Raw genomic sequence first — 23,787 nt, 5'->3', positions numbered from 1 at the left:
CGAAAATAATCATGAAGTTGCTCGATTGTCTTGCCTGATGACAGCACGTACGTGCTCTACAATTGCGTCGTGACGTCCTTCCTTCCTCCTTTCCTCTGCTACCGGCGAGGTGAGGATAGCTGAAAAGATTATTTCTTGGATTTCATCTAGCTCCATCTGTGTCAATTAAATATGTTTTTGGCTTAATTTTGAACTACCAGATGCGGGCAGCATTGTATTACGCATTATAAGCTGTATTTGCCTTTACTTTAGGTTTGTTAAGCAATATGTTAGTTGTTTTTCTTTTGATTACGCTGTCTGTCGGAGGCCTGGCGTTGTAGCCCTGTTCATGCGCAGGGCCTTATCGCGTTTAACTATTATTTTTATAAGATAGTATTCTTGTTGTATCAGCTGCTAATTACGCTCATTTACATGGAGCAGAATTATCATAGTTAAGTGATCATACGTGGTTCACACCTGTGTCACAGCTTAATCTAGCTTTTCGTTAGCGCAAATGCTAGTTATAACTCACTGAGGCGGTGCTGAGTTGCTTCAGCTAGACACTGAATTTTACAGTGGCCACATTTTAATGTAAAACCAAACATGTAACGGTAGTTGATGTACAACAACACCTCAGGTCAGCACTGGATACTTTGCACCCTTTAATCTGAACTTTAGAAGTAACGTTAACTGCTGTCACGTAACGTTATCCTAAGGCAGGGGTCTCAACAAGTAGCTAGCTCGCTAATAGGTTGACAAATTGAGACACAAAATTACCACGATATTAAAAGTGAGGTAGCTTACTTTGTGGGCCATAGAAATTTAAAGTGATAATGTTTTCTTGGATCCTGATGGGAATATTTTCAGCCAGCTAGCTATGTGATCCATACAAAGTGTAAAATGGTCATGAACCTTGACGTGAAGATTTTTCTTAAGCTTTGGGTATTGCAATTTCATGCGTGTAACGTTACAAACGTTAGCTTCATTCATCTCGTGTGTTATATAAACAAATGTAAGCGATGTGATGCAACTAGCTCTTGGCCACTTTATATATTTTTTAAGTAGCCCTTAGATGAAGAAAGGTTGAAGACCCCAGTCCTATGGGTTTAAACATTAAACAGTCTGTTTTTTTTTTGTTTTTTTTTTAATAGAATGAAGACCATTCTCAGCAGTCAGACCGTCGACATCCCCGACAATGGTAAGAATCTGGTGGTTATTGCACACTATCAGGATAATCCTGAGGTGTCTGGTATTTAAACCTCTTTAATAATTTGTGTGGAGTTTAGCTTCTTACTTTTGTGTGCATGTCTTTTTTTCTTTTTGCAGTCGAGGTGAGGTTGAAGGGGCGGACAGTGACGGTCAAGGGGCCCCGTGGCAAACTCGTTAGGGAGTTCAACCACATCAACCTAGAGCTCAGTCTGCTGGGCAAGAAACAGAAGAAGGTAAGGAGGAACAAGTCTTGTTTGCCTCAAATGATGCAAAATGCAGAACAATTCAGTGCTTTTAATGCTGAGCTGACCTGTCTCTCGCCCAATTCATTCATTGTACTGTTGACCCTGTTAACGGACATGACTGATAAGTAAAACTGAATTATAACAGCAATGTCTATGCAGGCTCATACAGCTGGGCATTATGGTTTATTATTACCACGATAACCACTAAAAAATGATCTAAGAATCAAACTGAGGCACAAAACAGGGATTGTGTTCTACATGCATGTATGTTTATCTTCTATTGCATATTTGTAAACGTTCAATAACTCATTATCTTGTTGATGGTAATTGCAGCCTAATCAGATCTGTACAGGGCATTTGTAGCATGAAAATGTGTTGCTCATACATCACAAGAAAGTTGGATAACAATATTAAGAAGCCCTTGTCTCAATGCACTCAAATAACTCAAAAGGGCAGCTCAATGCAGTTAATCAGCTCTGTGATGGATAACTAACATCTACCATATTTTTTACATCTGACCAGCTTTTTTTCCCCCAATTAATTGCATCTAAAAATTGCCAGTAATTTGTAAACATGGCCATCCCAAAATCCCAGATGTCAGCAATGTCTTCAAATTGCTTTTGTTTTCTGACAATGAAAGTAATGGGAGTCTCTTACTGTCTTCCTCAGCTTCGTGTGGATAAATGGTGGGGAAACAGGAAGGAGCTGGCCACAGTCCGCACCATCTGCAGCCACGTCCAGAACATGATCAAGGGAGTCACTTTGGTGAGACTAGTTACATTTACCTGATGATTGAGTTATTGATAAAGGCTAATTCTACCGATGGCAAACTGCTATAACATCTGTGCCCAGCCTCTATGGTAGGATTAGTATGTTTTGTAGTCATGGCTTCTGTTCTGTTTGGCTGGCTATTGTTAGTAGAACCATTTATTTTGTTTGCCTTCACGTTTTGGCTCAATGCCTCTCGCTTCTGTCTGACTGCAGGGTTTCCGGTACAAAATGCGTTCTGTGTACGCCCATTTTCCCATCAACGTCGTCATTCAGGAGACTGGAACTCTGGTCGAGATCAGGAACTTCCTGGGAGAGAAGTACATCCGCCGTGTCCGAATGAGGGCTGGTAAGTCTGCTTCAAGTTATGAAAATATCAAAGTAAGGGTCCAATAATATTGTAATTTTCTGTCAAATCCAAGTTTCTAAGATGTGGCATAAGTGATGGAGTACATCTAAGCTACATACAGATTGCTCGTTCTAGAGGACAGAATTGATGCATTTTCTGTGGAAAAAAAAAATGCTAAATGCCCTCGCCTTGCACAGAAGCTCCACCACCATCTGTGTGGATGAATTAGCGGCATAGTGATGCACTTTATCTTGTCCTCTGGTTTGAAAGAGCGCTGTAGAAGTGCAGTCTGCTTTACTGCTGTCTGTATTTGATCATGTGTAGCAGTAATTTTATCCCATTGTGAATAGTTTAAAAAATGTCTCTCCCCCAGGTGTTAACTGTGCAGTCTCCGCTGCCCAGAAGGACGAGCTGGTGCTGGAGGGTAACGACATTGAGCTGGTGTCAAACTCAGGTACATTGTCTGTCTTTTTTTTTCTTTCTCTACAGCTTTTCTACATGGCACAAATATTTTTCACAACATTACAGCGGAATGATTCATAACACTACACCTGCTACTAACCTTCCCCATGTTTGAACTCATACATTCTGCTTTTTAAAACTCCTCAACTAAGAATTTGTGGATTGTTTGTCATTACGTTCTTAGCAGGATTTGTGATATAATCACTTTAGTTCATTAAAGCTACCTTGAAGCTTGGTGTAATACTTTCAAACGCATCAGGAAATCTGTTGGTGACGTGATTGGCAGACTGGCTGGTACCTCTTACCCAAAACTATAGACATTACTGTGCTGCTAGTTTACATTAGTCATATGGTGTTGTAGTTAATCCTGTCAAATCCTTATTTCATGTATAGCCCCCTCTTCCATTCTACAGAACAAATAGAATAGTTCCCTGAACTGTCAACATGAGTTTTTTGACACTTAGTATTTTTCCTGCCATATAAAGTAGTACTTCCTCGTTACTATTTGAGGTGCACTTACAGTTTTCTCATTGATAAATGTTGTGATGTAGAAAACTGCAGCCAATTCTGATTTAAATGTATATGGTAGAATTAAGTTAATTGCAGCACTTAGTTTTTTTTCAAAATACGGTATTTGATTTCAAAGATGACTGAAGACAGTGGTTCCCAAGCAATTTGGGCTTGTTCCTAGTAAAGCAAAATCAAGGTTACATATGAGCTGATTTGTGAGCACTTAAGCAAAAGTGACTTGAATTACTTTAGAGCTCTGAAGAACAATTATTTTACCAGGAAAATGCAAAGATCAATGTCCAAAAAAAATTGGCTTAACAAAATATCAATGGCTCAGATAATCCTTGCAAACCCACTGACCTCAGTTATCTGTAATATCAAGGCTAATGTCAGCACCTTTTTTATTCTCTACATTGGAACAAATTAAACAAAAAATACTATCAGTGATTTGAAGTGAGCACATCCCTCTATCCTCCTCTCCCTCTATAGCCACTGGTATACAGTCATGTTGGTAAGCAGGACTGTTGCATATTGTTTTTTGGCTCTGTATTACAGCACATTTGACTTTTAATTAAACAGATTGCTGATGTTCAGCTTTATATGTGCTTTGGTCAACGATGTAGGAGTTGAGAATGCAATAGCACAATAAACCCAACAGTGTAATAGTGTTGAGTGGTTTATATCTAACTGAGCATGTATTTAACTTGAAGACGAGACTGAAATCCCCTAAAACCAGCAGCAAGTTGTACAGGCCTGGTAAAGCATCACAAGGGAAGAATTGTAAGCTGATGGTTTGTTGTCTGTAGAAAGACTGACTACAACAGATTAGCAAACATTAAATATGACTCATTTTGTACTATTGCCATATACATTTTGGTACCCTAAAATGTGTGGGCTTAACTATAAAAATCTCACTTTTCATATGTAAACATATTTTATTAAAGCTGAAACCTCATTATTTCCTTACAAATGTGAAATAGAGCCAAAACACAACTATCATGATCTTAGTACTTCCTGACTCCAGTGCTCATCCCTTGTCAGTCTGATTCCCCCCCCCCCCCCACTCCTCTGTATTTATTGTAATCCCATGTGTGACGTGTTGCTCATCATCCCAACCTCTCTGTTCCAGCTGCTCTGATCCAACAGGCCACCACAGTCAAAAATAAGGATATCAGAAAGTTCTTGGATGGTATTTACGTGTCTGAGAAGGGAACAGTACAAGAACCGACTCAGTAAAAGTTGCATCTGCACTCGTTGAGGTTAGACAATGCCGTCAAAGCCTCCCCTGTGGCCTATATTTTCTTTTACTTTGCACGTTTCTTACACTTGTCTGTTTTGTCTTGTTTCTTTTCTTTAATTGCTCTGTTTCCGGTTAAAAAATGTTTTAATGGAAGTAGGGCTGGGCAATATGATATAAAACCATATGTTTTTTATGAAGTAATTGATTATTTTCAGGGGTAGTGTTCTATAAAAGTCAGCCAAAGATGTCGTCTGTAAATCGCTCTTTTAATCTGACCATCAATCCAAAATTCACGTCCCGATATGGACAGACGAGTCTGATCTCCGGTTACATGACGGTCCACAGCAGGTTGACGTCAGGTTGCTTTTCTCCAAAGTTGAATCTGACTTATTTTTTGCTGCAGGCATTCAAAATACATAGAAATATCTGCATTTTTCCTTGACTGAGATACTGACTTGAGTCTTGTTTTTAAAATAAGAAAACAGCAGTTGTACTGAACACACTTGGGACGGATGCACTTCCAAATTTTGACATCTTGTTCTTGTTGCAATTATAGTTGGTCATATTCAGGCATTTTTCAAATAAATAATGTACAGACTCATCCCAACATGGCAGATGTATTAAAATAAACTGAAGTAAGTAGCGTCAATATTTACCAAGACATCAAAACTCTTTAAACATGCAATTTACTAATCCATATTGTTTATAATTAGAATTCATTTGGCCCTCAGTTTTGTGAAACGATACGCGATCATATCACCAAAATATGGTTCCACTGAATGTCTGTAATTAGTGTTGAACTGTTGCCCAGCCATCTGTTCATTGCTTCAGATGGCTTTAAGTGTTTTTTGACTTCAGTTTGTCTACATTTAAAACAAACCAGAGCATGCAGTCTTTAATATTTCTCATGTCATGCAGCCTATCGGGCCTCAGTAAGAAAAAGCATGTGTTGATATAAGGTTTCATGCAGTGGTGGAAGAAGTAATCTAATCTTTGACTTAAGTAAAAGTAGCAATACCACGTTGTACAAATATATTGTTACAAGTCCTGCATTCAAAAGCTTAAGTAAAAATATTGGCACCAAAATATACTTTAAGTACCAAAAGTAAAAGTACCCATGCAGAATGTCTCATTTCTGAGTGATGTATTGTAACACTGGATTATAATTGATGTATTGAGTACATCACTTAAACGTTGCGTTGGATAATTGTAATTGTGGAGCTTAACCTATAAGAAATGTATTAGTTGATTTATATTTTGTATTGATCTGAATTCTCTAATGTCAAATGAATAGTGGTGTAAAGTGTATTCCCCCCTTCCAAAAGCACTTGCTTTGTCTGCTCAGTGGCTGGGTGAGTTGTCGTAGAAGGGTAGATTGACCTCATCACTGTGGGTGAGATGGCAGCGACGCGGTGGCTGACTAATCTCAATCAGTGATGAGACAGACAACAGTGCTGTAGCCAGTGTTATTTCTAAACCACATGAATACTACAATGTTCTTCTCCCACAATGTCTCCTTTCATGTTAAATAGAGGGGTAATGATTACATTTGGTATAATGTAGTGGCGTAAAGGTATAAAGTAGCATAATATAGAAATACTAAAGTCAAAAATGGTTCTAGAGTAAATGTACTTGGTTACATTTCACCGGTGGTTGCATGTGTTCTGGTCTCTCCCTTCACCAGGCTTTTCTGTTTTTCAGCGGCCTTGATCCAACAGGCCACCACGGTCAGAAAGAAGGACATCAGAAAGTTCCTGGACGGCATCTACGTCAGCGAGAAGACCACTGTGGTGGAGCAAGATGCCGAGTAACTGTTCACCATGTCCTGTTATGACCAATAAAGCTACAAACTTTTCCAATTCCATCTGTCCTCTGGTTCTTTTTGTCGCATTTGATTCGTTTAGCTTCATGGGTTAAGTTAAAACGGCACTTGTGGAATAAATTTGGCAAGAATAGTAATGGTAACTCAAAAGTGGGGGTGGAAGTTACATTTCCATTTGTTACTTAACAATTGTCTTTATTTTATGTACTTTTATTTAAAATTTTTACTTGCATACTTTTTTTTTCACATTGAGTCACATTTAGTTGTGAGAATAGAACAGAAGAAAGTATCAGCTTTACACTTGATGTTGGACTCAATTCTCTGGCAGAAAACAATTTAAAATGACCTGCTAGAGACTGGAAAAATGTGCAGAATGAAACATTGTATAACAATGTACTGAGTTTAAAAAAAAACAGGATTATTTTACAATTTCTTGGTTATATTTTCTCATAATTTTACACATGGGTCTTCATACTTTCTGGGGATTTAACATGAGTGTTGCTCGTAGTTCAGCTGCTGTTGATAAGGTATATATGTGTATGTTTTGAGGCAAAAGTAAAATTTATTGGTAATGTTTTTGTAAACATTCATCAAGCAATGTTATTTTTATATTTGTAGTTAAATCTGTTAGTAACAGCTCTCTGGCATATAGGAATGTACATAACATGGTATGTCAAAATGTTTGCTTTTACAGGGCTTTTTTTACAACTGCTTACACGTTTTCATAACTGTCCTTTTTTCAAAACCACAATTCCCAAAACTGCACACACAAAATGCAAAATGTCTCCTTCAAAATGAAACTGCATTCAAAATGCCATAAACACATCTCAAACACTTTTTTCATAACAGTACATTTTTGAATATATCATGTACACACTGATCTAAATCTAAAGCTCTTTTGTCTTTCGTAGGATTATATCCACATTTCCATACAATGTTCTACAGTAAAAGTAATTTGCTGAAGGGTTGAGAAGTACAGTGTAAACACCAATGCAATGTTGAAACAGAAAATATGTATTTGGTATAACATTATTGTTGTAACAGTAGCCCAGTGTTGTATACAGTAGCATACAAGAAAGCAAAACTACAGACATATGTAAACCAAAGGTATCATTTTTAGAATAAAGAACACATTTGTGTGTGTGTGTATGTGTAAATGGACTGTATTCATTTTTATTTATTTATTAATTTTCCATATTACAGGCACCATTCACACACATTCCTACGCTGTGGCTACAGTAAACGTACACATGCACGTGTGTGTGCGTTCGTATGGGGGGGTCAGTTAAGTGTGGCCCTGATCTCATCAGAGATGGCTCTCCTTCCTTCTCTTCTTTGCCCTCGTCCTCTTCCTCCTCTTCTTCCAACTCTTCCTCCTTGGACTTGTCCTCGTCATCTCCTGCCTCTCCCTCCTACTCCCCTTGCTCTCTGTCTATTGTTGACATCCATTGTTCCAAAACAGGTAATCTGACCTTTGACCTATTTATAGGCCTATACTAAAGCAGTGATTGGTTAGTGATCAGTTAAGCAATTAGTGTTTGCACATGTGAGGAGTGTGTGTGTGACCAGGTGAATAAGTGTAGCATTTTGATTGGTTGTGTTTGGAAAAGGAAAGCAAGTCACTTCCTGTGAGATTTTTGTGTCTTTGGTAGAGAATTGTGTGTCGTGTTTTGAAAAACATGTTTTGTGCAATGGAAAACGGAGTGAAAGGCTGAGAAATAGCTTATGGTTTTGGAGATTTGGTATGTAGTTTTGCTCTTTGATAGCCTGGGAAAACCCTGACGAACTTCCGGCAACTTTGAGATTATACAACTGAGAAGGGTCTGGTGGTGTCAGACCCTTCTCAGCTACATGGAGCGTTCGCCCCATGTAGGCTGAGTCCTTTGCAGCGGCCGGGTTTCAAATCTGACCTGCTGCCCTTTGCTGCATGTCATCCCCCATCTCTCTCCCCTTTTCTCACAATTTGAGAGGCTTAAAAAATCGATTGAGATCAAAAGATTTTGTGTGTAAGCTGTTGTAAAAAACTGTAAAACGGAAAAGCCACGTCACATTTGGATGAAGTATCAATAAGTGTGCACTTGAATTAAGATAGGTGAATAGTAGACTTTTGACAGACTCACCCAACAGTTTGTTTCAATGCATGGTTTTAATTTGACATGATAAATGAAAGAGTACGATTGTGCAGAAAGCATGACTTTCATAACCATTCAATTTCCTCTTATTAAACGCTCTAAGAGGCGGGGCGACCTCTAGCTCACCCAGTAAGAGCGTTCGCCCCATGTAGGCTGAGTCCTTTGCAGTGGCCGGGTTTCAAATCTGACCTGCTGCCCTTTGCTGCGTGTCATCCCCCATCTCTCTTCCCTTTTCCTGTCTATCCACTGTCACTCTAAAATAAAGGGAAAAAGCCCCCAAAAAAAATCTTAAAAAAAAAAAAAGCTCTAAGAGGCTCTCCAGCTCCTGTTTACATCACTTGTCGTTTCATCCTTTAGGCAGTTATAACAGTAGCACAGAATTAGAGATGTGATAATTGAACCTTTAGGTAAGATTTTTTTTAAGGTTTTGACACAAACACAGATGAGTACGCAGACAGACACACAATCACACGGCCTTGGTGGTTTTAGTGTTGGTGTGATTGATGGTGATGCATGCCTCTGTGTCGGCTCAGGCATCATTAGCGTGACATGACACAGATTGATTGTAGCTTACTGCTACAACCTACGTCATCCCGGCATTTGCCACCAGGTCCTGTAAACACCAAAAACACAGTCTACAGTCAGTCAGCGCTACACCAACCAAAACCTGAAACTGGTCTAATAATCTAACAGACAAAGACACTGATTTAAGACAAAGTAACAGCTACGTTTGAACTGAAGAACAAAAGTGACTTAAATGTGAAATTCAGAAAAATATGGATCTCAAGATGAATCCCAAGAAAATTAGATTCTTAAAGTATTACTTTAAACAGAGCCATGTGTATTGTTGAGTGGTGGAAAGTTACTAAATACATGTACTTAAATACAATTTTAAGCTACTTGTACTTTACTTGAGTGTTTCCATTTTCTGCCACTTTATACTTTTACTTTAGTTACTTTCTAAAGTTAGATTATTAATACAAAGCATAATCAACAAAAAATGTATTATGTAAGCTACCCAGCAGTATATAAAGTAATTAAAATTAGTCCCCCCTTTACCAGCTGCAACATAAAAGTGATGTACATTAATGCATCAACAATTATAATATAAAATACTTCATTCTGAAATGAGCCATTATGCATAATGAGTCCTGTTGTACTACTTTTATGTAAGTACATGATCTGAATACTTCTGAATACTGAATACTTCCACCAGTGGTATTGTTTATCACAGCATCCTTCATCACTTATGACTTTAACTGACAACAATGCCATTAACTTGCTACATTTACAAAAACAACACTACTGCCTTCAGTCATTTAGTAGTATGTTCTTGTTGTGATTTACCTCCAGTATTAATCTGCATACAGCATTCCTCTTTGGTATTATCTGGTATTATCAGGTTGTGCTGGACACCAGAAATTATAATCTACAGCAGGTGTACCATCAATCCAGAACCAAGCACCTTCCTAGAAGACAAAAAAGAAAGAATATAATAAAATACCGTAAAATAAATGTCACAAGAAAGAAGCAGCGTTGACTGAATTTACTCCAGCCTTGGGGACAATGTGTGGCCCAAGAATTTGAGATCCTAGTGAAAAGGTCAGTGGAGTTTGCACCCGCTAGAGGAAAAGTTAAAGGATTAAAGGAGTTATTAATATTCATCTCCGAGGGGGACATAGTGTACCAAATTTCATGGCATGTTATCCAACAGATGTTGTGACATTTTACTCAAAACCTTTTACTTAAAGATGTGAACCTGACGGTGGCCTGGGAAAAGTCAGGATCCTATTTATATCAATTAATAAATACATAAATAAATATTACTGACTAAATATTGACCTCTACATTTCAATTACCAACTTCTCATGATTACAACAGCTATCCAATGCTGTTTGAGAATATAGCTAAATTAAAACTAAATGTGACACTGTAAGTATAGGTATTGTTTCCTTATCTGAACTCTCCACAGAAGTTTACTTTGTGTAACTTACTAGCAGAGGTGGTCCACTTTTTCAGAAAGTATTGATTGTATCCCAGAGGTGTCAAGTTACGAAGTACAAATACTTTGTTACCTTACTTAAGTAGAAATTTTGGGTATCTATACTTTACTGGAGTAATTATTTTACAGCAGACTTTTTACTTCTACTCCTTACATTTTCACGCAATTATCTGTACTTTCTACTCCTTACATTTTAAAAATGGCATTGTTACTCATTTCATTTCGGCTTGTTTTCATTCCGTCTTGTCATCGTTAAATCATGCCATCCGCATAGAGTGCATTTGATTGTGGTTAGATGAGAATAAACATATACCATTCCGACACCCTATCCAAACAACTCTACAGTGTTGATTTTACAATACAGCTAGTGTTACCCATTACTCCCAGAAGTCTGCATGTGATTGTTTGAAAGAGGCGGGAGACTAACGTTAGTAGCCAGACAGACACTCAGACTCTTTTCTGTGGACTGGACATGTTCGGACATCACTCCAACTGTGACTAGGAAGATTTGTGTGTAAGTATATGTCTAAGCAAATGTCTATTCATTACATTTTTCTACCCAGTAGTGTGTATTTTGTTAAGAAATTCTAAGGGATGTGTTCGTTGATCTCTGAGGAAGGAGCGAGGTTTGGTCCAATTGAAGATTAAACAAAAGATTTAATAAAACAGAATGATGAAAATGACATGACAAAAAGCAAATGTTACACTGCAGCTGACAGTGGACTGAAAACATGCATCTCCCTTCTGGAGTCACATCAATCAGTCTTGAAATCATCTCAATATCCCAAATTTATCCCAAAGAAGTTGAGGGTGGTTCCTCAAATGAAATCCCTCCTTATTGGTCAGATGTCTTCAAAAGAAAAGGTGTTATTTCCCAGTCCATGTGTCTTGAGGCCACAACTGGTCACAGGATCCTACCAAGTCGGTGTCAATTGTTTCCAAACTACAGGAATACACATTCTTTGTCCTAATCAAGTCTGGCCCAACAGGGGATGGCTCTCAAAACTGTTTAAACAATAGGTTTCCTTAATTGTGTGGGGACAAGGAGCTTCTAACTTTATGCTAAATAACAGACATGACCTAATCAATTCTTTAAAAGCTAGGGTTGGGGTGAGGCAGTCAGATGCTGATTAGGCTTAATCAGTATTGAAACAATCATTTTCGGCTCAGCTGCAGTGTCACTCAGTCACACGGCAGTTTACATAGAATAGGTTACATTTTTAACCTGCAAGTATATTGCTCTAAAAACATCACCAATGTCTTAACTTTTTTAAACTCAACAATTTCTACAGGTAACGTTAACGTTGGCAAAGGTTAACTATCCTTGTTGGTTAGCTAACATTAGCTAGCTATCCAGCTCATCATGGTTAGCTAGCTAACAGAATAGCATAAAAGAATGTTTAGCCAAATACTCTGGTTTAGCCTAAGTAGGATGAATAGTGATATTTTTCTCATTAAGAAATTAGAATAATCAACACACTGGTCCCGTCATGGCTAACATTACCGAAGCTAACATTAAATCACAATGAGTGCAAGTGTTATTTTTAGATTGACAATTCCTTAGCGTCATATCACCGCGCTGTATTAGATTGGGTTCATGTGGGTAACGTAGTAACTAAGTTTAATGTGATATCGTGACTTGTTGCACTAACGTTATATTATGAACCGTGATTTAATGAATGTGTTTATTAAGTTGTTTAAACAAGTATATTGGGCTTCATATTAAGGTTAGACACTTTTAAATAAAGGTAAATGTGTGGGGGTTATCGCGAAAGTATCGTTAGCATTTTATTTTGACCGCACTGTTACGTTAGCTTTACTTCCTCTTTGTGTCAGGACTTTTCGCGGTAAGCCACATTTCTACTCTGCTCTTTGCACTTTCGTTGTTTTGGTTAAAATGTAAAGTTAAGTTATTTAAAACACACGGAAAGTCAGTGTATTAACATTTTTACATCATCTACTTGCAATTTAAGTTACTTTCATGTATAAATCTGCGTCTTGGTAAAGACGTGCGTCGAAGTCTGTGAGCAGGACTGCCATGTGGCTAATGTTAGGTAAGCTAGAATGTACAGTCGAGAATGTTTGCTAGAATTTGTGTGTGTCATTATCACGCGTGACTAGAAAAATACAAAAATAAAAAATAATAAATGCCTGGTATTATTTTGATTAAAATAATACCAGGCAGAATGATAGGATGATCCCTTCAACACGGGCACTCCATGCAATTGTTGCAGAAGTCAAGGCGCTGCCACTCTCCGAAATTACCCGCACGGACGATCTCCTCAAGGGTAGGGCCACGCATTCTCCAGGTCAGATTCTCTGGACATTTTTTTGGGTATTAAAGGGGCTCAAGTGACTTAGTATATTAGATGTCACACAAGCATGATGCAAATTAATTTGATTTAGTCGTACACTGTTGGCGCCAGGTGGCATAGTAAAGGCAAGGGGGAAACAAAACATGACTTTAAAAAAGGTTGTAGACTTTTCATGAATGTACGTTGTTTTCTTTGTAGGACAATATGTTGGTCAAGGTGAGATTTGGTTCAAGTCAGAAGTATGTTAAGGTGGCAGAGACCGAAGAAGGCTATGAAGACTACAATACATTTATTCAGAAAGTTTGGTATTACTTTTTTTTAGGGCTGTCAGCATTAACGCGTTAATCGCGATGTGATTAAGGGCCGAGCATAATGTGTTAATCTTTTTTAATCGTATTAATCGCATGCCGCCATTTATTAATTTATTTTCACTTCACTCGGCTTTGCGTCGTGCCTAACAGGCTACTATTTTGCCGTACTTCCTCGTAACACATCCTGCTACTGCAGGAATAGCAACGCGGATTTCGGTGCCTCATTCTGGTGCCACTGATATGTCTGCACTTCTCTCTGATGCTCTGAAACAGACGATACAGGCAACAGAAACATTGCTGCACGTGACGCTAGTTAACACTATACTCGACAGTAGCTAACGTTAGCCTACCGCTAGCTAGTAGCTGGATTAAACATGGTTAAAATGCTGACAGCTAACGCTAAACGGTGTAAAGTGTGTCTGTATTTTACTGTAGAGGATTCCGACACCGGGATGTAACAATCTGCAGCTGCAGACGGTGCGTTCAATGAAACTGGTAAAGATTTAATTTTGACGATTATGGCCTTAGCAATAAACAAGCCATTCTTTAATGTCGCCAACTGTTTAGTACCCTTCTTTTTTTTACTTTCTTAAAAAGTATTGGTTCAGGCACCGGTACCCTTTTAAAAGTACCGCTTTAGCACCAGTATCCAAACCAAACAATACCCAACCCTAATATTGACTCTAAATTCAAATGTGTGACTAGATTAAATATATAATAAACAAATACAAATCTTAAAATCAAGTTCATAAAGTCATTTTCTTTGCATTCATTTGATTCCCAATCAAGATACACTGGTAAGAATTGCTTTCCATTGTTAATATGTACTCAAAAACAGTTCTGAAATGCAAAATAATAAAATGAATAAATAAAATTTTAATCATGTGATAAAACATGTGATTAATCGTGATTAACTATAGAAATTCAACGATTAATCGCGATTAAGAAAATGTAATCGTTTGACAGCCCTAGTATGTGCCCATCTTAGGAACCCTGAAATCTATGTTCAAAAATAGTGAAATATGAGATAACGTGACCGACGAATCGCATGGCTGCTCGAGGCTAAAGCTCCTCGCCCCATCTCTGCATTTTAATATTCTTTTTATTCAACGTCAACTGTTTCATTTATCACCACGGTAACTTAGAGGAATGCCTGCAGGAGCGAAAAAGCAGGACTCACTGCTGTTTAACCGAGCACAGAACTCTGCCAACTCTACTAACATGGCGACGGCTAGCGGGGATTCTGATGCTAACTCGGACCTACGCATGGAGCAGGCTATGACCGGGGTCCTGGAAAAGCAACAAAGCAGGCTTCAATCAGCGGTCCGCATCGCAGTGAAGGAAGCGTTAGCAGAAATTTACACCTCGCTACAACACATCAGGACAGCTTGAGAGGCAGGGAACTACAATAAGAGACCTAATACAGCGACTAGACGAGGTGCAGAAGGACAGCAGACAGATGAGAAACACGGTGAAAGCCTGCATTGATGACCAGAGGAAATTTGAGTTGAAATTGGCTGAACTGGAGTACAGATCGAGAAGAAACAATGTGCGCATCATTGGGCAGCGAATAAGATGACCCAGTTGGATTTTTGCAAAACCAGTTGCCAAAATGGATCCCCTCCTTACGGAACAGGGCTACCATCGAAATTGACAGGGCACACAGAATCTACGGCAAGGGTGCAACGACGCGCACGCTGATTCTCAGGTGCCTGAGATACCAGGACTGTCAGGCAATTATCCAGGGGGCGAGACAAGCACAGCAGGAAGGCCCGATTTGTGATTCCAACGCAACGCTGCGTTTTAAGCCTGACTACAGCGCTTTCACCATCCAACGACGCCAGGAATGTATAGGAATGCAGCGCAAGCTGCATGCTAAAGGCATCCCACTCTGAGAGTAAACCACGGAGGGAGAACGCACACATTCACTACACCCGAGGAAGCGGATAGGCTCTGTCGGGATCTGGAGGAATTGCAATGATTCTCTTTTCCCCCACAATGCATTGCACTACGTCACGTTGGGGAGACGACAGACGAAAGCCCCGTCTCTGTTCACTGTCTATGTGCCACTGGTGTTGCAAAATATGGCTTTTGGTCTCGACCGAGTCCATGTGTCTTTATTATGTGTATAATAATATTGGAGGGAAAGTGAAACAGCTTGGACGGGGATGCTGTTCGGCTTTTCACAAGTTTAGACAGCTAGCTATGCCGACATTTGCTAACGTTAGCGCAACAGCGTTAGCCTAGACTGCTAGCTAGGTAAATATTACGACTGCCTTCGTTGTTTCCTATATCTGCGTCCACGTTGTCAACATAAGACATGTTGCGTTAGTGCTCCTTTTGTACCATCATTTTATTGAATGAAATGTTAAGCTTCACTCCTACGAGATGGGTGGGTTTTTGTTAGCTACATACAAAGCTAATTGGCTATAGTTAGCCTGTATGCTAGCGGAATTAGCTAACGTTGCATAACCAGCCAGCAACTTCGGCAATCGGCAGTAGTTTCGGTAAGCTAACCACGACAGTATTGTCGCCCACAATCAACCTCTCCTGCTAAAAGCAGTCAATCTGCAGTGATGTTTGAAATACAGACGCTTGTGGATGTGTTAGCTGTCGTGGTTAGCTCGCCGGAACTACTGCCGAAGCTGCTGGCTGGCTACGCAACATTAGCTAATTCCGCTAGCACAGGCTAACTATAGCCAGTTAACTTTGTGTGTAACATAGCTAACAAAAACCCACCCATCTCGTAGGAGCGAAGCTTAACATTTCATTCAATACAATTATGGTACAAAAGGAGCACTAACGTCACGTCTTATGTTGACAACGTGGACGCAGATATAGGAAACAACGAAGGCAGTCGTAATATTTACCTAGCCGTCTAGGCTAACGCTGTTGCGCTAATGTTAGCAAAACGTCGCTGTAGCTTTAGCTAGCTGTCTAAACTTGTGAAAAGCCGAACAGCATCCCCATCCAAGTAATAAATAAACACTAGGCAAATATGTTGTTACTGGAGCTAGTAGGGTCCATCAAAACGTGAGATATCTAATCGAAAATGTGTTTACAATGTCGGGGGATTTCACAGGTGGGACTGACTGACAAGTTAGCCCATAGCTAGCATGATGCCTTCTATTTCTAGATCTAGCTAGATTACCAGTACTTATCTGAACTAACGACATGATCACTGTCACTAAATATAAAGAAAACATTGACTTTCACTCGGTGCTATTCACTGACAGTAAAAACACCTCTTCCACCTCTTCCTCATCCCAGTCAGTCACCATAGTTCTAGTACTAGGGTGAGGCACGTCTCCCCAACGTGACGTCATCACCGAATTGCGTTGAAAAACCCACTAAACGACTAAAACGCTAAAAACTGGCCTTTAACACAATTTGGTGACATTTTTAACAATGATATACATATGTTGAGTGCTTTATGTACCCATTAATCAACAGTGGTGGTTAACCTGCAACATGGGCTTTAAGTGCAACATGGAGCTTGAGGATGTAAAGAAAAAAAGAAAAACAGGAGAATTACCTTTGAGCAAGTTTGGAGGAAAGTCCTAGTGTATCTCGCTGCAGTCTGCGGGAAGGCCATTTTTTTTTTTGCTTATGTCATTCCCCATACGCTTGGACCAAAGACAGCCTGGTAGAATTTTTTTACTATGAACAAAATAATTTGGATTAATGCCATGTTTTTTTATTTTGAATCTTTTAAATTTATTTGAAAATTTTATATCTATAAATGTAAATGATCTGAAAGAAAACCGAATAGGCTAGTCACCAATTTAAAAATGACATGAAATTATATTAAATATTAAAACTTTAAAAAAGGACTGACAAATAAGAAAGCCATCCGGACTCTGAACATTTACAATGCCTTACAACCTCTTTAATGTAAATTTCATGCGCCCCTTTTTTGTGTATGTATGTATGCATTTAATGTTTTCAATGTGTTTATGGATCTGTACTTGAATAATAAAGTTTTTTGAAGACAAAAAAAAAAGAGCCTGGTAGAAGCTGATAGCCTCTTGATTCACATTAGATAGAAACTGATGATGTAGGCTAAACACAAACGACATTTCATGCAACAGTGACGTTTTCATGTAGTTACTACTGATTTCTGATTTTGAAATGATATCCAAATTTGAAAAATTAGTCATTTTAAACCTTGTTAATATTGATGACAATGTGTTCAAACGGAAAACGAGCCATATTTCATTTAATTTAGCCCTCAAAAGTATAATGGTGTGTTGTTTCGTTATGGACTTTCATATTAACAGCAAGAATTCAGTCACAACCAAATGTACAAAGGGGCAATTTTGCTTTAACAATTAACAGGTGAACCAGAAGCATACAGGTGAAACTCGAAAAATTAGAATATTGTGCAAAAGTTCATTTATTTCAGTAATTCAACTTAAAAGGTAAAACTAATTATATAGACTTATTACATGCAAAGCGAGATATTTCAAGCCTGTATTTGTTATAATTTTGATGACTATGGCTTACAGTTTATGAAAACCCTCAGAAAATTTGAATATTGTGAAAAGGTTCAATATTTTAGGCTCAAAGTGTCCCACTCTAATCAGCTAATTAAACCAAAACACCTGCAAAGGGTTCCTGAGTCTTTAAATGGTCTCTCAGTCTGGTTCAGGAGAACTCACAATCATACGAGATGCTCCTATGATATTACCTGCACAGTAGCACACCTAATCTAAGTATTTCAAAAGGTCGAACACACATACAGATGTTTAGATACAGTAAAATCGCTACGTGATTACCGTTATATCCGAGGGTTGAAGTTGCATTTTAACGGGGCAGTGCAAGTTGCGGCTGTGGTTTAGCTGAAGCTAACGCAGCCTGAGCTTTCACGTTACAATATAAAAGGTGTTGACCGTTGACTTAGCTAGCACGCAAACAGTTCATTTACATGTCTACGAGCATGTTAGGAAACTACACCAAAAGACATACTGAGGACTATTGATAAAAAGCAGGGGAAACTAGTAGGCTACTTCCATACTTTTTAGCATTGGCTAATTAGCAACCTGCCTGCCATCAGATGTAGCTTCCGAGCTAGCTAGCAGCTAGCCCCAGAAGCTCATGAAAACAACCCTTTCACCGGAGCAGTCTTACGCTATTTCCGAACCACTCTTTTCGTTTCAAAGTCGGAAATCAAATGAACGAAAAAGTACACGGGCCCAATTACAGTTCACTATTGTTGCATGAAATCTCGTTTGTGTTTAGCTTACATCAGTTTCTGTCATCTAATGTGAAACGAGGATATCAGCTTTGCTACCGTCTTGGTCCGTTCGAGCGTATTGGGAGACGACGTAGGTAAAAAAAAAAAAAAAAGACTGACTGATGCTTGATGTCAAGCCGCGCCTTCCCGCAGACTGCAGCGAGATGCTCCTCGGAAAGTCGGAGGTATGGAACCATTTTAAACAAGTCGTGGGCAGTGACAACATATGTGTCGGCTTTGTCAAGTGCATTAGGCTGCTCGCCTATGACAGCAAATAAAACGGGGGACTTGGATGATGAACAGACACATGAAGCAGGCTCGCCGTGGCAGAAAAGATGATAGTCAGCCTTCAACGTCCTCTTTTGTTACTTCTCCAAGCATGAGGGCGAAGCAAGCCCTCACATGCGTTGAGTTCAAACAACTCTGAATTGTAGTTGAGAACGTCAGTTAATAACGGCCCACGTATTAAAAAAGTGTCGGGTTGAAATCGGGCTCGGGCTCATAATTCCAGTTAATGTGTCGGGCTGGGCCGGTCTCGGACACAACGTGCACGGGCTCGGGTTGGGTCGGGCTTGATTTCTTGGGCCAGATCTAAGCTCTAATGCTGTTTGAGAATATAGCTAAATTAAAACTTAATGTGACACTGTAAGTATAGGTATTGTTGTTTCCTTATCTGAACTCTCCACAGAAGTTTACTTTGTGTAACTTACCAGCAGAGGTGGTCCACTTCAGAAAGTATTGATTGTATTGGATGTCCTCCAAGTAAATCAATACAAGCATCAGAGAAGGGGGTTGTTTGTTTGTTTAGAACAAATACATGCAGGTAAAGTGTTTGCCATAGTTCAATCTGACTGAAGACAAATCATGCCTTGTTTACTTGGATGTGCACGATTCATGGCTAGAAATATCCCTGGAAAAGCTCTTGCAATTACAGAAGCAGTTTTTGCATGATATGTATTAACCATAAAAGATTAAATTGGGAAATTCAACAGGCTTTCTTCATTTTTTAGCAAGTGATGAATGTGATGGGCATCTATATTTGAAGTACCATTTATTTAAGATAAAAAGTGGATATTTGACAGAATACAATTTTTTGCCATAGTGACTTTGGTGATCCCCTCATTTTTTTCCTGTAGCCTCACCATGAGGTTCACAATTCTAATTTAATAATATCATAGCACCCAACAGATTAAAATGTAAATGATATGCTTCAAGTAGGCTAGTCAAGGCAATTTATTTATATAACACAAAATGTTACTGTCTGCTGATTTCAAATGGCATTGTTTAACTTTTTTCTTTTTTATTTACACATGAACGTTCTTAAAAATTGCCTGCTTTTGACTTTGAGGCCTTTTGAAATGCATGTAATTACTGTGACATTTTGTCTGTGTGATACCTTAAAAATGTGTCCACTGTTTATTCGCTAAGTCATAATTATATATCAGTGGTTGGGTATTTATTGATGATTATTTACTGTTGTTGAAGTATTTATCTCACTGAGTCACATTTGTCCTTGTTCTTAAAGACTTCTCATCTCTTGAGGAACATTATGGATAACATTGCCAGATGATTTAAGTTTGTTATTCAGTGTTACAGTATAAGATGGAACTGCAAGCTGTATATGTATGTGCACATTGTACAAATACTCCCTGTACTGTTACTTTTTTGAATTGCAATATTACTGTTTTGAGTTGGAAATCCAATTTTAGGGGGTGTTGACATTTCTGACTGGGAACTTGGAAATTCTGACTGAATGCACCATTAGTACTGATCATGCTATCATGCTTACAATGACATGCTAACATGCTGATGTTAAGCATGTATAACATTTACCACGTTCACCATTTCAGTTACATTTGCTATTTAGCGCGAAACACAGTGGAGCTGAGGCTGATGGCCACGTCATTGGTATTGCGGCCATTTGGTTATCAGTTAACAACCAATGTATCTGACTAATTTTGACCTTATAGTGGCGCTAGAGGAAAAGTTAAAGGATTAAAGGAGTTATTAATATTCATCTCCGAGGGGGACCTTGTTGGAAAAAAGTGTTTCTCGCTTTTACATGTTATCCCTTGGATACCCCCTCCCCCCCTTGTTGTCTTTCTATATCCATAAATAAAACCAAACCAAACCATAGTGTACCAAATTTCATGGCATGTTATCCAACAGATGTTGTGACATTTTACTCAAAACCTTTTACTTAAAGATGTGAACCTGACGGTGGCCTGGGAAAAGTCAGGATCCTATTTATATCAATTAATAAATACATAAGTAAATATTACTGACTAAATATTGACCTCTACATTTCGTTTACCAACTTCTCATAATTACAACAGCTTTCCAATGCTGTTTGAGAATATAGCTAAATTAAAACTAAATGTGACACTGTAAGTATAGGTATTGTTGTTTCCTTATCTGAACTCTCCACAGAAGTTTACTTAGTGTAACTTACCAGCAGAGGTGGTCCACTTTTTCAGAAAGTATTGATTGTCTGTATTGGATGTCCTCCAAGTGAATCAATACAAGCATCAGAGAAGGGGGTTGTTTGTTTGTTTAGAACAAATACATGCAGGTAAAGTGTTTGCCATAGTTCAATCTGACTGAAGACAAATCATGCCTTGTTTACTTGGATGTGCACGATTCATGGCTAGAAATATCCCTGGAAAAGCTCTTACAATTACAGAAGCAGTTTTTGCATGATATGTATTAACCATAAAAGATTAAATTGGGAAATTCAACAGGCTTTCTTCATTTTTTAGCAAGTGATGAATGTGATGGGCATCTATATTTGAAGTACCATTTATTTAAGATAAAAAGTGGATATTTGACAGAATACAATTTTTCGCCATAGTGACATTGGTGATCCCCTCATTTCTTTCCTGTAGCCTCACCATGAGGTTCACAGTTCTAATTTAATAGTTCTAGTTTCTAATTTATCATAGCACCCAAAAGATTAAAATGTAAATTATATGCTTCAAGTAGACTAGTCAAGGCAATTTAAGTAATTCAAAGTGCGTAACATTAACAGTAAAAACAACAGTGGAATTATAAGATTACACATAAAAGATAATAAAAGATGATAAAAGACAAAATTATTATATGGTTGTACAGGTTTGAAAAGCCTGTAAGGTGCTGGCCAATCTGCAGGCATTCTGGGAGTTTATTCCAGGCATGAGGAGCATAAAAACAGAAAGCTGCTTCTCCAGGCTTTGTTCTTATAAAGGGAACTGGAAGCAGCCCAGCGTCTAAAGACCTGAGGGGTCTGGTTCATGTCTTTGATGCAATTTGGTCCTAGCCCACTAAGTGCTTTATAAACAAGCAACAGAATCTTAAACTTGATTCTCTTGTTTACTGGAAGCCAATGAAGTGATCTCAGAACTGGAGCTACATAATATACATATATTTACAGCTACATAATTTTCTTGTTGAAGGAAATCAACCATGCTTAACATCTGCATCTTCTCCACCACAAGGATGCTGACTGTGTCTCTACGTGTTTGTGCCACTGTGGCTCTGACTAGAGCTAATGTTGACGGTGAGTATCAGTCTTGACACTTTCTGTACATAAATGTACTGAATTTGAGATTTATTAAGGTACTGTAAATATTTATGGTAAAAAGATAGATGTACATTTAGTCTAGTTGGACTGTAAATAAACAAAAATGTTTTCTTTAAAACGTATTCAAATTGCTAAGAAAGGTGAAAGAACACTGTTTTGTTTGTAGATACTGTGTTGTCCCCTGAATATTGTTACGTAGGTTCTTAATCAGCCTAAACAGGTATAAAATGCAGCATTACAACCTTTCTGTCTGTTGCACAGTTTTCTGTCTAGTCTAAAAAAACTTTAAACTATTTTTCACAATTTCACAGCTTTGTAGTTACTGCTCTCTTCCTTTGTAGAGTAGAATTGATGTATCACCCATTTCAGTTAACAAACAAAAGGGTTGAACACTCCTATTAACAGGGGTGGGGCTAGAAGGGGGCACTGGGTGGCACCGGTCCCCCCTGAAATATGATTGGCCCACCCTGTGAGGCAATAAATATAAAAATAAATAGTTTTTTGTTAGCATGCTGAAGTTAGCATTTAGCTCAAATGCACCACAGTGCCAAAGCACAACCTCATAGAGCTGCTATGACTGACTTTATTTACAAATGTTGAAAGCTGAACATAAATGGATTTGAATAGATAATATAAATAGTTTTTTGTGTTTAAGAAGTGGCTGTGTTGTTTTTGTTGATAGGTTGATTGTCTGCCATGTGCTTATATAAGTTAGCCAGTGGTTAGCTTTAAGATTAGAATCCCAAAAAACAGTGCTGTTTACAGATTTCTTCTAGAGGTAAATTATGATACATATAGCTTTAGAGTGTGAGGATTAATTACAAAAGGTAGGCTTGTTGAAAAATGTATCCATTAGTTTGTGTATAAAGTCATAAATTGTATTTTAGTGGATAATTTAAAGAAATAAATAATACAAATAGCTCTGTTTGGTAACTTTCTGAATCATACTTTGTTAGAATGAATCGAATCACATGACAGCGAGACATTTCTTTATTTCACATTTTATCACTTTAGTTTATATAGCTTTCATCTCTGTAGAGTGAAACCTGGACTTTTACAGTATTGAGTTTATATTATTAGTAAATTATTTATGACTATGAACGTATGCACCAATTACCACACTGTTGTGATGACAGCCAACAAGTTCTGCCTATAACTGCATGTGATGTTGTTATACAGAACAAGCCTGTGTCTTACAGTATCTGTTTCTGCCCTTTATGCGAGCGCGGCCTCATTAGACAGTTTCAGGTTTTGGTTTGTGTATCGCCGACTGATGTCTGTGTTTCTGATGTTTACAGATGGACAATGCTGGGAAGAGTCATTATGTTACAATCTCCTCCCATCAATCTGCAACACCCTCCAGCGATTGCTGAACAGACACAGAGGCATGCACTACCTTCAAACAAACACTTGGTATATGTGACAAGTGAAACTGAAGCTGAAGAAGAGGAGTGAATGATTGTTAATGAGTATCTTATTATTATGCTGAGCAAATAAAGTTAAGTAATAAATTAAGTAAAATTAACAGGCTGAAGCATTGAAACAAGCTGGTCTGTGAGTCTGTCAGAAGTCTATTGTTTTTATAGATATAGCTTTTTTGCATCTTGATAACATCTCAAAGCACACACACGTAGGTTGTGGTTCTATG

General features: G+C 38.3%; 1 protein-coding gene and 2 long non-coding RNA genes across 5 annotated transcripts; 2 read left to right on the top strand and 1 right to left on the bottom strand.

Annotated features, from left to right (window-relative positions):
* Positions 1-60: 60 nt before the first annotated feature.
* Positions 61-6,626, top strand: rpl9 (ribosomal protein L9). 3 transcript variants are annotated; one of them, XM_031285698.2, is made up of 8 exons: positions 85-109; positions 1,131-1,177; positions 1,306-1,421; positions 2,103-2,198; positions 2,418-2,550; positions 2,924-3,004; positions 4,652-4,781; positions 6,464-6,626. In XM_031285698.2, the coding sequence occupies exons 2-7, from the start codon at positions 1,132-1,134 to the stop codon at positions 4,756-4,758; spliced, it is 579 nt and encodes a 192-aa protein (XP_031141558.1). In that variant the 5' UTR covers positions 85-109; position 1,131; the 3' UTR covers positions 4,759-4,781; positions 6,464-6,626. The 3 variants fall into 3 exon arrangements, with proteins under 3 accessions (XP_031141557.1, XP_031141558.1, XP_031141559.1); XM_031285697.2 differs by lacking the exon at positions 4,652-4,781 and having other exon boundaries at positions 61-109; XM_031285699.1 differs by lacking the exons at positions 85-109; positions 4,652-4,781 and adding an exon at positions 228-252.
* A 4,673-nt stretch (positions 6,627-11,299) lies between these two features.
* Positions 11,300-23,284, bottom strand: LOC116040412. Its single transcript, XR_004102657.1, has 3 exons — positions 23,274-23,284; positions 15,760-15,763; positions 11,300-11,723 (listed from the first exon to the last, which is right to left on the bottom strand). It is a non-coding gene; the product is annotated as an uncharacterized LOC116040412 (long non-coding RNA).
* LOC118494798 lies at positions 22,876-23,685 on the top strand. The gene is made up of 2 exons (XR_004896991.1): positions 22,876-22,917; positions 23,438-23,685. It is a non-coding gene; the product is annotated as an uncharacterized LOC118494798 (long non-coding RNA).
* Positions 23,686-23,787: the final 102 nt, after the last annotated feature.

This window comes from Sander lucioperca, chromosome 4, assembly GCF_008315115.2.
Source record: "Sander lucioperca isolate FBNREF2018 chromosome 4, SLUC_FBN_1.2, whole genome shotgun sequence".
NCBI classification, from domain to species: domain Eukaryota; kingdom Metazoa; phylum Chordata; class Actinopteri; order Perciformes; family Percidae; genus Sander; species Sander lucioperca.
The sequence above is the reverse complement of the archived record's forward strand: the minus strand, read 5'-3'. Positions and strand labels throughout refer to the sequence as shown.